At 40.4% G+C, this 13,265-nt stretch overlaps 1 protein-coding gene across 1 annotated transcript in view; it reads left to right on the forward strand.

Moving 5' to 3' along the window:
* The first annotated feature begins 391 nt into the window (after nt 1-391).
* LOC121945325 (protogenin A-like) overlaps nt 392-13,265 on the forward strand; it is a 38,039-nt gene continuing 25,165 nt past the window's right edge. The window contains exons 1-2 of the mRNA XM_042489453.1: nt 392-458; nt 2,498-2,800. Of these exons, the coding sequence (XP_042345387.1) occupies nt 392-458; nt 2,498-2,800 (370 nt within the window). The remainder of the gene's footprint in view (nt 459-2,497; nt 2,801-13,265) is intronic.

The following is a 13,265-nucleotide window of genomic DNA, read 5'->3' on the forward strand; positions in this document are numbered from 1 at the left end:
TGTTTTTACTTTGACAATTTTTGAGAATAATTAATACCTAGTTTAACTAATTTTCATTGTAAAGTAGCTCGTAGTTTGGTAAACCACAGCTTAAATGTAATTTGTGCAGCAGCCTCACAGTGTGGTGATGGCTGATGTTTCATGAATAGCAGATGCACTGAGGTCTGATGTGAGCTGTCCCCGCTGTGACCTGCAGCTGACGGCAGGTGGCGCTGGACTAAAAGCTGCAGTCCCACAAACAGACCTGATTAATTGACTGATGTCCATCCCGGAGGAGGGGATCTCCTCTCCGGCAGCTCCACACACGCGTCCTCCTCCTCAGTAGCAGCGCAGTTCATGTGGAGGAAACAAGCATGAGAGAGTAGCTAGCATGCACAGACAATTCATGTAAATGGCGCCTGTCAAAAGGAAATTATACCAGCGGCTGCTGTTTTTTCTCGTTTTTGTCCCCATCTCAGGTAAGCAGCGATTTGTGTTTGATTTCGTGAAAGCGTGAAAACTTTATCAGAAAGTATTAAGTTACGGTGTGACGCCGTGAAGCAGGATCATCCGACCTCAGAGCTGCAGTGAGAGATTAGCAGGCTGCTGTGTCGGTCCAACAGCTGAATTATGCACATTATGTGATATTAAACGTAAAGGTAGCCTGGTTTTGGAGATATGTGGCTGAGGACAGACGCACACTGTGGCGTTATGAATGACTGATGTGAGAAAACGTTGCAGGTTGTTGCGTGAGTACTTTAAATTTGAGTGTGTCTCTGTCTGGTCACTGAGCTGATACTGAGAGCTCAGTGATGGTTTTTGAGTAAAGTAAAGAGACAAACAGGATCAACAGCTCACCTTCGTGTGGATTTAAGTGGTGCAGAAAGAAAGCTACAATGTGATCACTGTCAGTGGTGGAGGAAGTATTCAGATCATTTACTTAAGTAAAAGTACTAATACCACACTGGGAAAACGGTGTTATTGCAAGTTTAAGTCCTGTACTTTAAATGTTACTTAAAGACAAATTAAGAAAGTATAATCAGGAACATTTACTTAAAGTATTAAAAGTAAAAGTACCCAATTCAGAAATTAAACAAAACATACAAAATGTGTTCAATATATATATATATCAAACGAACTAAATGTTAATGAAACATAGTTGCCAATACATTTTCTGTCAATTGGCCAGTTGATTTATCAACTACTTATTGCAGATGTACTTGTATAAACTGTTTGGTAGATACATTTATAACAGAACATCATATTTTATAAGCTCTTCTCATTTTAAAGCAATACTCTTAATTTCTAATATAACTAGTTTCTAAAACTTTCAAAAAAATGTAGTGGAGTAAAAAGTACAATATTTCCCTATGAAATGCATTGAAGTAGAAGTATAAAGTGGCATGAAAATAATAGTCTCAAATAGAGAACAAGTACCTCAGATTTGTATATAAGTACAGTACTTGTGAAAGTGTACTTACACATTGCTGATTGCTGTTCACAGGGGCTTGTTTTTTGTTTTTTTTTTAAATTGGAGGGACACATCTGAAACAGCGGGGTTAGGGGGTTCTCCCAATTTCCTGCATTCTGGTGATTTTTTTATGTACAAACGTGTGCATTTTTTGCATCACCTTACGGTGTAAATGTCTTTAACTTAGCGACTTTCATGTTTTTACTGTGGAGGACAAACAAACATGTCCTAAACCCAGCTGGCCGCCAACATCATTAGACGCTGATATTTGGTTGACTTTAGGTTGTGACGTTGGGTGACCAAAATTCAATGTCAGGGCAGCACCTGCACACTTACCTTATCATGCCACAAAGGTTGAAGACAACATTTCAGTCCTATATGGACATTTTCATTTTGACCAAACAAAGATACAAGTGGGACTGAAGCATTGTCTTCAGTGTGCAAGCGTTACTTTTTTCCTGAAAGGACAACTCCTAAAGCTGATGTCAGTTTGACGTAGGATACTGACAACAGATGATGATGTTTTGTTGGTTTTGTTTTGCGTTGTTAATGTGACCAAAATCTTCCAAACGTCTTATGCCAACCTCATCTAGATGTAGAATAACTTTGTAGGGTGTGGAGACAAAATGTTAATGTCCACACAGCGTGAAATTCTAATGCCGACATTAAAAATATCATCAACCCAATCTTCATTCGATTTCAAGAGTCCAACATCTTTCTGACGTCATATTAATGTCCAGTGCCGTGAGGGAAAATTTAGAGGGACGTGGCCCCTTCTCCCCCCCTAAAATCTACACCTATGCCTCCAAGCCTCTAAAATGTAATATTTCGCCTTACATTTTAATTAGTGTCACACTTGTATCCATCTGAGACTATAATCGATGATAAAACCCATTCAGAGGACACTGAGACTCCAGTAAGAGTAATCTCTGACTCCAGAGGCCTGCAGTTAGATCAGTGTGTAAATGCTTTAAATGTTTTACTGGACGCCCCGGGCTGATCACCTCCTCCACTCCTCCTCACTGCTTGTCTCCTCTCCTCCTGCAGGTGTTTTATGCTTCAGTGAGTTATTTTTCATCAAGGAGCCCCATGATGTCACTGTCATGCGGAAAGAAGCCGTTATTTTGGACTGTCAGGCGCATGGAGAGTCGCCCATCGACGTCAGATGGCTCAAGAACGGAGTAAAAGTGGTGGAGAACGAGCGGGTGTACCTGCTCTCCAACGGCTCCCTTTATATTTCAGAGGTGGAGAGCAGAAGAGGAGACAAATCAGATGAAGGGCTCTATCAGTGCCTCGCTCAGAACAAGTATGGAGCAATCCTGAGCCAGAAAGCCCGTCTTACAATCGCAAGTGAGTATGGCACTGCAGAAACATAGCGGTGGGGACATGAGAGGGGACGGAAGTGATGGAAAACTGCTTTTTGAGATTCAAATCTGCCTGCATGGAGATTTAAACTTTTACACATTACTGCTTGTTTTTTTGCTCAGTGTTGCATTCAAGGCAGCTTTGGTGTTAGCAGTGCAGGAAGAGGGACAAAGTCTTCAAAGTTGGAGCCCAAAAAAGATTCTGTTTGTAAGGAGAATATTGGCCCATTGGTGTGTTAATGAAGCAGCAGCAGATTTGAAAGGTTAGGAGCTATCCAGGATACCGGCTCTCCCATGCTAAAGAGCAGATGACCCCTATTCACGGGCTGCGGCTTTCATGTTATTGCACCCTGATTGCTTGAGGAATTGTTCTTTTGGAATGCTTTCTCCTCCAGTGCCATGCGAGCTGGCCTCGTATTTTAAAGGGGGTGTGGAAAAGCTTCAGGCAGAGTTGGTCTTTTGGGACGTTATATCCCCTCCTCCCACACCACTGGCCATGCATCTTGCTGTGCCACTTTTCCAGAATGTATGTTAACCCTTTTACCCCGTCTGCAGTGCGTTCCCATCTGTACTAAAATGTGCATTTTTAACATTGTTGAAATTTTATTATCATATGGAATTTAATTCTGCAGAAGTTTTTCTTCTTCAAAGTCTTTTCTCCCTCTTATGAGATCCTGATTTTGAGAAGTAGTTTAGAAACATAATTGTTGAGTTGTTCAAAATTAACTTTGATAATTATCTTAAACAGATAAAAAGATTAACATGAGCTTGATAACATTGGCAGCACTTTTTCAATAATTGTTAATAAACGCTTGTTTAATGGTCCAGTGTGTAGGATTTAGTGGCATCTACCAGTAAGGCTGCACATTGCAACCGACTGAAGCTGCTACGTGAACGGCCCTGTCTGAAGCCTGTGTTTGGTTTGTCTGTTTGGGGCTACTGTAAAAACATGGCGGTGCAACATGGCGGACCAGCATGTTCTCGTTCCCAACTTGTCAACTACCACCTCTTTGCAAATGACGTCAGCGTCACACGGCGTCAGACAGTGACGATAAGAGGCACCTTTTGCGGCAGTATGATACGCACAGGGTGATGGCAGTTTGTTATAAGTATTATAATATAAATAGAAAGTCCCTGTAGGGCTCCTGGGAGGGGAGTTTGATGGTTCGACAAAACCTTTCAAACCGTTCGACTTTAACCCAGAAGCCCACTGTTAGCTTCCCGTGTGAATGTTGAGTTACTTTCTAAACCTTACCAAATGCTTTTTTTGCAAAAGGAAATAACATAAAAACTCTGTTTTGCCATCGTCGTTGAGTGTATTTTGATAAGACTGAATGCCTGTAACAAGCAGAATCAAGTGTATATTGTATAGACACAATGCATTTAACAAGTGTAAACTTTCATTGCATACTGGAACATCAGCAACAGACGCAGGGGGGCACCTAGCATGTCATATTGAGACATGAAAGTCCTCTTACAAAGCGGCTGTATTTGATAGTTTGAGATGAGAACATGTAGGGCGCACAGTAATGCAGCTCAGCCTTGCTTCCAATTTTTTCAGTGGCCACTTGTGGTATTACAGTGAAAAAATCCCCCGAGGCCCCAAAATAATTTTCCCCCATAGACCACCATTATACAAGACATGCTGGTGAAACTGTTGATAAAAGCAAGAAACTTTCTTTCCATTGAACTGAGCGAGTGCCATCTTGACGTCCGGTTTCGAGTTATTACACTTATGACATGGTAAGACGGGGACCCATTCTGTATGTAGATATGAATGGCTCATCTTTATGTAACAAAAACACAAAAATTCTTATTTTCATGTGATTATACACTAAAGATATCTGACTTACATTCTATATGTTATGTCTGCCACGATATCCCCATTAATCCTACACGCTGGCCCTTTAATGGAGTGCAGTTAGTGTGATTGACATAACAGTTTCTTGAGCCAGTTTGCATGAAGTATGTTAAATTTGCACAGGCGATGCTCTCTGGTACAGATCCCAGTTGTAACTCAGATATTTTCTGGTCCTTTAACAGTATATATAGTTCATGAATTAATGGAGTGTTTTACCTGCTTCATAGTTTCAAGTTAAGAAGTGATAAAGGCTGCCTGTAAGCTTTACTAGTTTGTTTTAAAATGGCTCTTAGACCTGCTGGAGGGTCTATCTGGAAGCTCATAAAATTTGCACATACCTGAGAAATGCTCAGTTGAAGGACACAGAGGCAGCAGTGGGGGTTGTTGCTAGCGGTGTGCCCACACACATACGCACACACACACAAATGTGAATTGCTGTTTCCCAGTACCGCAGCCTTACCCCGACTGTCTAAATGACCGAACTTTATTGCAGGTCTTACAGGGTCAGTGCAGGCTGCAGGCTTTGCCCACAACTGTTTTCTGCTTCACTTCTCTGGCGAAAGAGTGAAAAGCTTTTCACTCTGACTGTTTTTGTCCACATTGCTCCCTGTGCTCTCAAAAGAAAAGGCTTTCTTTGGGGGCCTTTGTTTGTCCTGATATCAGTGGACAGAACAGCTGGACCTGTTCACCACTGAAAGGCTAATTACATTAACAGTAATAACTGAGTCTAAGTTACATTTTGATTGAAAAGTCAGGGGGGCAGTCCTCATTAAACAGCATGGCTCTCTTCCTCTGCTTGTTTATTTTAGCTGTACATGAAGTTATGCTTGTTATTTAAGTTTTGGTCGAGTTTCTTGAGGTGGTTTCATGTGTTTATTCCTCAGTTCAGAGATGGATTGTGTAACGTGTGTGAAGCCTTCTTTATAAAATGTAAGGCTGACAATATTTTGGGGCTGTCAGTGTTAACGCATTAATCGCAATGTGACACAATGCATTTTTTAAAATTTTTACTTGCCAACATTCCTGTTTTTAAGAGGCTATACTGGGCTAATTTTTAAAGCTAGAGTGATGATATGGGTATCATATGAAACTAAGGTTCCAAAGTTAGGCTACATTTTGGCGATGGGAAAACGGCATGGCCGATTAACAGTGATCCCTTGACCTCTGACCTCAAGATATCTGAATGAACATGGGTTCTGTGGGTACCCATGAGTCTCCTCTTTACAGACGTGCCCACTTTATGCTCGTCACATACAGTTTTTTCATTTGATTCTTTATCAAGACAATCTGGTAAGAATTGATTCATCTACATAACTTTAAAATAGTTTTGTAATGCAAAATAATTGAATTGAAAGCATGTGATTAAAAAATGCAGTTGACTGTTGAAATTCTGTGATTAATCCCGAAAAAAATAGAAACATCGTTTGACGGCCGTAGGAGGAGTGATGTCGCTGGTGAGCTTTTAATGCTGCGCTCATGTGTTGAAGCTGTGGACCTGCCAGTTGTTCTCTCAGGAATGTGATGGTGATGGAGGGTAACCTTAAACACTGGGTTTGCTAAAAGCACAAAGGTGAGAAGGGATTTGGGCTTGATGAAAAGGAATGTGACACATGAGCCTTACCATGTGACTTTTGTCAATAGACTTCAGATTGATGGGGATTTCAGTGGAGAGATTGTCTCCCGAGATAGCTTGTTTTTGTAGCATGTGATCGCAGGTATGAGGGAAATGAACGGCTCAGTTGTGGCCCCCAATTTGGACACTGTCAGGTGGCGAAAATCAGTGCTATCCAGAATATTGTTTTTTGGGCACTGAAGAGTCGGTAAGAAATATCTGTGAATTACAGAAGCATCAAGGAGTGCAGGTTAATGAGAGACGAGGACATTTGTCTGACATTTTGTAAATGTTAGTTTTCAGTGAATGCACCTTAAATACTGTGACTTTTTAGCCACTTTGTTAGCATGCAGCCTGCAGTAACACTTGCCATAATAGCTGTGAGGACGTAGCCTCTGTATATGGGACACCAGCTCAACCAAGTGGGCTACTTGGCGCCCTGAGGACAGTCCATTGTTGGCGTTATTTTCAGCACATCTGTGTTAAATAATGTGTGATGCAATCCCATAGATGGGGTACATTTATTTAAAATTGCTTTACTGATTTTTACCCACAAAAAGTTCCTCGTTGCATTTGTTGCAAATATGATAAGTTAAAAAGTTTACTATGCAGGATTGTCGGCTACTTTTTGTGAACACGCTTACCAGTGAAAGTTAAAGCCAATCCCAGATTGTGTTTTTTTCTGCGCTGTGTCTCTTGGGTGCCTGCTGCTTATAGTCTGGCACCTGGTCGCTACCTTTTCAAAAAGGCCTTATCTCACCTGAGCACTGTGGGGATACACACCCATAAACATCCCAAAGACCAAAAAAGAGGAAAAAAAACAGTCAGAGGGCAGAGTCTGAAGGAAAAATACTCAACCTCACACCTCTAGTGGGTCATAAGTGTTGACTTTTGTATGAGTTTTTCTTTTAGGGAAATCTTGCATAGTATAGTGTATGGTATTGCTGCTTGATGAAAAAAAGGTAATTTATTCAAGTTCTTGTTTTGCGGTGAACACTTCATTTGCAGCTGTTTAAGGGATGAACTGATCCATCCTTTTCTCTTCAGCAGAATAAGTGTCAGTGCATTGTAATGGCATCCAAGATCACAGTTTTGTTGCAATTGTTTCTATCTCTAGTGAGGCCAATCTCACAGAAACTGATGTTAAATATCTTGCACTGAGTATTCACTTGACTGGTATTTAAAACTGGAATCACAATGAGAATTATTTGAAGGAGCTGCTGTTGTTCAAATATAAAGGTTATTGTATCAGCCAGGTGAGGACCTCAGCATTATTTTCAGTTGCTAAGGAATACATCTGACCAGCACCAGCTCAGTTCAATTAGAAACCCCAATAAGACGAAAGCAAACCTTGCCCACTGTGAGCTGTGGTGTGGATGAATGAGATGGTCTGAAGTGAGACAACTCAAAGCCTGGAATCTTGTTTTTCTCCTCTGCTGGACACGAAAGGTTACCATGGTTCCCCTGAACGGCAGGCCCAGAGGTCAAAGGTTTCTTTAAATTGTTCAATAGATGGAGGGCAGTGAGACAGAGCACAGGACTTAAATCTTTCCTACAATAAAGGCGGATGCTCATCGAGTTTTATCAGTTGCTGCATTAGTCACCGTCAGTGGGTTGACTTTTATTTTCTCTCTACTCTGTGACTTAGATTTAATTTCGTTATCTGCCATCAACTTATTTTTCTAATATGCCAAAGGACAAACCTGTTCTTAAAAACAGAGTGTAGCTATTTACAGATTGACTTCTTCAGCTCCGTGCTATGATACAGAGATTAAAGACAATGAAGCCTCTGTGTGTGGTGAGTGGAGGGTTGCTGTTGAGTGATTGGAAAACTTTGTAGCAGAGATAAGGGTTTGGAGGAGGGGGCGAGTGCTTCTTCCAACACTGCTCCCCCACCGGCCGCTCGCTGCTTTCAGAGGTCACACTGCTCATGGGAATAGCTCTTTGTTTAGCCAGGCCAGTGGTCACTTGACTGTCCTGCAGCCTGTGTGGAGCAGCAGCACATCTGCCAGCCAGCTAGTGATTAATTTGTGGGCTTTTTCAGCTTTGCATTCTTCTCCTTCTTGCTTATCAGTCCTCTTTTTTTTTCTAAGAACCTTTTATTAATGTTTAGCGGGGTCACCGCACATAGGACTCATCACTCAGTTAAATTAGGGTGTTTTTCAGTAGGAGTTGTGGAATGAATGTAGAATACACTTTTTTCTGGTGTAACCACATGGTCGGTGCACTCCAGCTCACAGGAATAAGCCCCAAATGAAGAAAACATGAAACTTTTCAGGGTTGTTTCAGTGATTTAGTGAAGGTTTTTCATGGACCTCCTGATGCTGAAAGCCATTAATTTAACATGCAGCCTGCAGGATCAGGAGAAAATGATCAATTTTAATGTCTCTCCTAAAAGATTGGACCCTGGGGGGTGGGTCGGGGCGGCGGTGGGGGGGGAGGGCTGTAGCGGTCACCCACATCTGAACATAAGTGAACACAAACTGCCTTGGACATCCACAATGTTAAAACCAGGCTGAAGTGAACATTATTATTGACTGTTGACAATATTTTCATTTATAGGAAAGTTGAAAAATTGGATGTGGCTGTTTTCTCAGATTGTTCCTTTCAGTGGGAAACTATTTATTTCTCCCAGGATCATTTTTACATTTGGGTTTTGCAAAAGAGGACTGTTCCTTGTTTGACAATTTAAATGATGCTATCATCTTGTCCTGACACAGAGAGTTCCCTCATCTGAGTAAGAGCTTTATCGATATAGAAGTGCATGTTGGTCAGGTTTAGGTACACTATGCATGACCGTCAGGTACTATTTGTAAAGACACTCGCCAGTGAAAGTAAAAGCTAACCCCAGATTCACTCTTGTTTTGCATTTCACCTCGCTTTGTTTGCATTTTTTGAGACCTGACCTCATGTGAGCGCTGTGTGGGGTACACACTCATAAAAGTCCCAAACACAGAAAATGAGAAGCAATTAAGAAAACACAGGCAGCGGGCAGAAAAATACACCACCACACACTTCCAGTGGCTCATAAGTGATGATTGAAGTGGTTAGTTAGTTCTGTATTAGTCTCTACATGTTGTTTTTTTGTGTTTAGCACTGTGACAGCGCTGTTAGTGTTTGAAGATTAAGCTGATGATCAGTCCACAAACAAGTGTGTGTGTTTGTGCGTGCGTGCGAGCATGCGTGTGTGTTTGTGTGCTGTTATGTTTTTAAGTTTGTAATGAAAATTTTGGTTATGATAAAGAGCTAAAAAGACTTTAAAGATTAATAATTGAATGATTTATATTAGGGATAAGTGTGATCTCGACTTGTCAGTTACATTTTGCTACCGTCGCTAGTCTGCACCAGAGATACAAATCTGTTAAACGTATTAAAATTATTGTTTTTATATGCTGTACAAGTGCTGTTTTAATAGTCAGGCATGTTTTCTAAAGATTTATTGACCTAAAGAAGAGTTTAGTGAGACTGAGTTGTCATTCTTTTTGGGATAATGTGCAATGCTTGTAATGCATGAAGCGACGCACATTTCAGCCGCATTTAAAACGTGATTTTGGTATTGAAGAATTTGATGAACGATTTCCAGTTACCCTTATGATATATGCAATACTTTGCGCTCAGTTTTGAATGTTGTCCAAGTTTTTCTTACTGATAGAGTTGTCGAAGTTTAAAGTTTAAACTTCCGTTTAAGGGTTGGTAATTTAGTCGTTAAGAACATGCTAAATTTATGTAAAGAGCAGTACAACACTCCTCACATGCAGGTTGACTATGCTGTGCTCTGCTCTTGCTGAGAAACTGATCACAGTAACCAGAAGGGGAGAGGGCTGAACTAATTCCTGGTATTTGTGTGGGAACCTTTGTCTGGGTCTGACCTGTCCACTGACCTTCAGTTTGTTGAGCTGCGGGCATCGGCAGGCCCATCTGTTACAAGCTGAAGTGAAGGAAATGCATCTTCAGGTTTGGACTGTTGGGAGAATGACTGTAAAACACATGGAAGACATGCAGACCAACACATATTTGTCTATTAGCTGTGGATTTAGAACTGCTGTCAATTTACATCAAGCATGCAATTAGTTTTAACTTCCATGTGCAACAGCTGGACTGCATGTATTATTTGTTGTAGTAGCAGCAACTGGCAGATGTCACTGATACAGCAGAGGAGGATATTATTACATAACAGATCTTTAAAATGTTGCAGCTGGAGAATGAATAGAGGGATTTATGGGCAGGTTGCAGGGCAGCAGTAGGAGTGGTGCTGGTTTGGGGTGGTCATGTAGAGATCTGAGTTGGGTGCCAGTGAGGATTTGTGGAGGTCAGAGGTGAGAGGTGGGATTGGCAGGAAGTCAGTTTTTCTTATGATTTTGGGGGAAAAGGCTGAGGAATGTGTTCTATCGTCTAGTTATCTAAAATTTTATAACAAACTATAAAATGTATTCACTGCGGAAAATATGTGTGGATTTCAAAACCATGGCTAAAAATGCAGAAATATAATAATAATAATTGCTTAAAACATCCGAAAATCTGTCAGAAATGGAGGCTGAACTGCATAACCTTAAGATGCTAACAGCAGAAATGCATTACTATATAAGCTGAAGGGTAAACTGTAATAGTTTCAAAGGTGATTGTTAAAATTAACTGAAAAGTTTGAAAGAAGAAATGCTTCAAACTTTGAATTGTTAAAAGTAGAAAAAATGTATAGAATCATAAACATCCTTGAAGAGCTTAACATTTTTACACTGAATGGTTTCTGTAGCTGAAAATATGCAGAGGTAGTAGGCGATCAGAAAATGTACAGAAGTACTACTAGTTCTATTAGTATTAGTAGCTAAATGGGCTGTAGTTGTAGTCGTGGCAGCATAAAGCAGTAGTAGTAGTAGCAATTGTAGTAGTAGTTGTTGTGGTAGTTGTCGTAGCAGTAGTAGTTGCAGTTGCAGTAGTTGTAGTTGTAGTAGCAGTAGTAGTTGAAGTACTAGTATTAGTTGTTGTAGCAGTAGTAGTCGTATCTGTAGTAGTAATACTATAATACTATTAGTGCTACTAGTCTACTAGTAATATTTGGAGTAGTAGCAGCAGTAGTACAGGAAGTAGTGGTAGTAGTAGTAATATTTGTGGCAGTAATAGTAGTATTTGTAGCAGTTGTAGTAGTTGTTATAGTTGATGTTTTATATAAATATAGGCTTTGGTGGAATGAAGGAGAGGATGCACACATACTCACAGCGAAAGTAAAAAAACTTAAGTCTTTAGTAACACTTCAGTAACACAGAGACTAGATGACAAAATGCAGATGGTTAATCACAAACAGCCTGACGTGTTTGTTTTGATAATTTCATCCGCACATTAGACGCCCCTCGGCAAACATCATCACTCAAAGCAGAAGGTCAGCCTCCTCTGTGAGTGCTCTGGCCAAAGCTCCACAAACCCGAGCACTTATAGATTTTCCTCCTTGTCTTAGTACTTTATCAATAATCAATGATCATCCCGCTGTTTGCCAATCCAGCAACATTTGACTGAATGGAAAGGCAAAGTAGTGCGGCAGAAGATCAGTGCAGCTCATCTCTCATGCCCTGCAGTCATATCACTTCAGCACATTAATGGCATTTTTGTAAGAGCCTGCGTTAACACTGGGGGGTGGGAGAGGGTGTGCTTGTGAAGGAGGGGGGTTAAATGCCTCTCAGTGCTTCTGTCCTCACATCAAACAACCACAGAGGAGCGAAGAGGGGTAGCAGCTCAGGACTAATTTGATTAAATGTGTCCGAAGCGAAAGGATCTGATTGTGCCGGCATTTTGAATGATACCCGAGACGTTCCCTCTGAGTCTGGAAAGCAAAAGAATTGTAAACAACATCCATTAACTTAATAAACAGAATCACGCAGATTCATATGTCCGTCAAGTCCCTTGTATCAGGCTCCATGACGGCACTATGACAACAGAAAAATAGACCCAGCCGTCATCATAAAATACAGTACATCTCTACAACTAACTTATCATTATATTCATTTAAAAATAATCAAGTGATCAGAAATACAAGTTATTCTTCAAAGTTTTATCTCAGCAACTGAAACTATCACCCATCTCTCAGCCAAAATGAGGTGCTCTTTTTCTCCAAACGTCAGCTTGATTTAAAGGGAAGGCGCTGTCAGTTGTGTAAAAGTCATAATTCACTGAATGTTTTTTTTGGCAGTCAGAGCTCTCCTGCTGTTTAGCACCACAACACCTGGCAGCACTGCTTACACACAGCCATCCATCATGGCCCTCATGGACACTACAACGTGTTTATGGCAGTGGAGGGATTCCTCGTAGACTTTTCTCGAAAGTACGGGTTACCTCTGCTTGATGTTGGATGTCTCTGTAGAACAATATACTGATAAGGATCTAATTCAGTATGAAGAATTATTGTTTGCAATGTTTGAGACAGAAATTCATGCATATTCCCTATTAATTGTGGGTTTGCCACAAGAAATATTAAGAAATATTTAATTGTCTTTACAAGTATCAATATTAGGATTATCCATATAAATGGAATAGGGCTGTGTAATAAATTGTGCGTTTGGGATTTCAACGTTTGGGTGGACAAACGGGTTTTATATATGTATATGAGTCCTATATCTGAGTCAACTTATTACTTAGTTTAATTAGTTGAAGTACTGGGCTACTTTAAAAATAACTCAAATATTCACAGTATTTGTCACATTTGCAGAACCTGACTTGACTCTACAACAACCCACTAAATGCACTGACTTGCTTGTTGAACCTGCAGGAAGAAAAGCTTGTTGTTGAATACGCTGCAAAACCTGTGGAAATGCCCACAGAAACACAAACTGACAAAATGATATTTCTTTTTCAAATGTAGTGGAGTTAAGGTAATAAGTTTACAAAAGAAAAAAAATCAGGTAAAATACAGATACTTAAAAACTGTACTTAAGCGCAGTACTTAACTAAATGTACCTTGTTACTGTCCACCACCATAATTGTCACTGCAAA

The sequence above is a fragment of the Plectropomus leopardus genome, chromosome 1 (assembly GCF_008729295.1).
Source record: "Plectropomus leopardus isolate mb chromosome 1, YSFRI_Pleo_2.0, whole genome shotgun sequence".
Classification (NCBI taxonomy): domain Eukaryota; kingdom Metazoa; phylum Chordata; class Actinopteri; order Perciformes; family Serranidae; genus Plectropomus; species Plectropomus leopardus.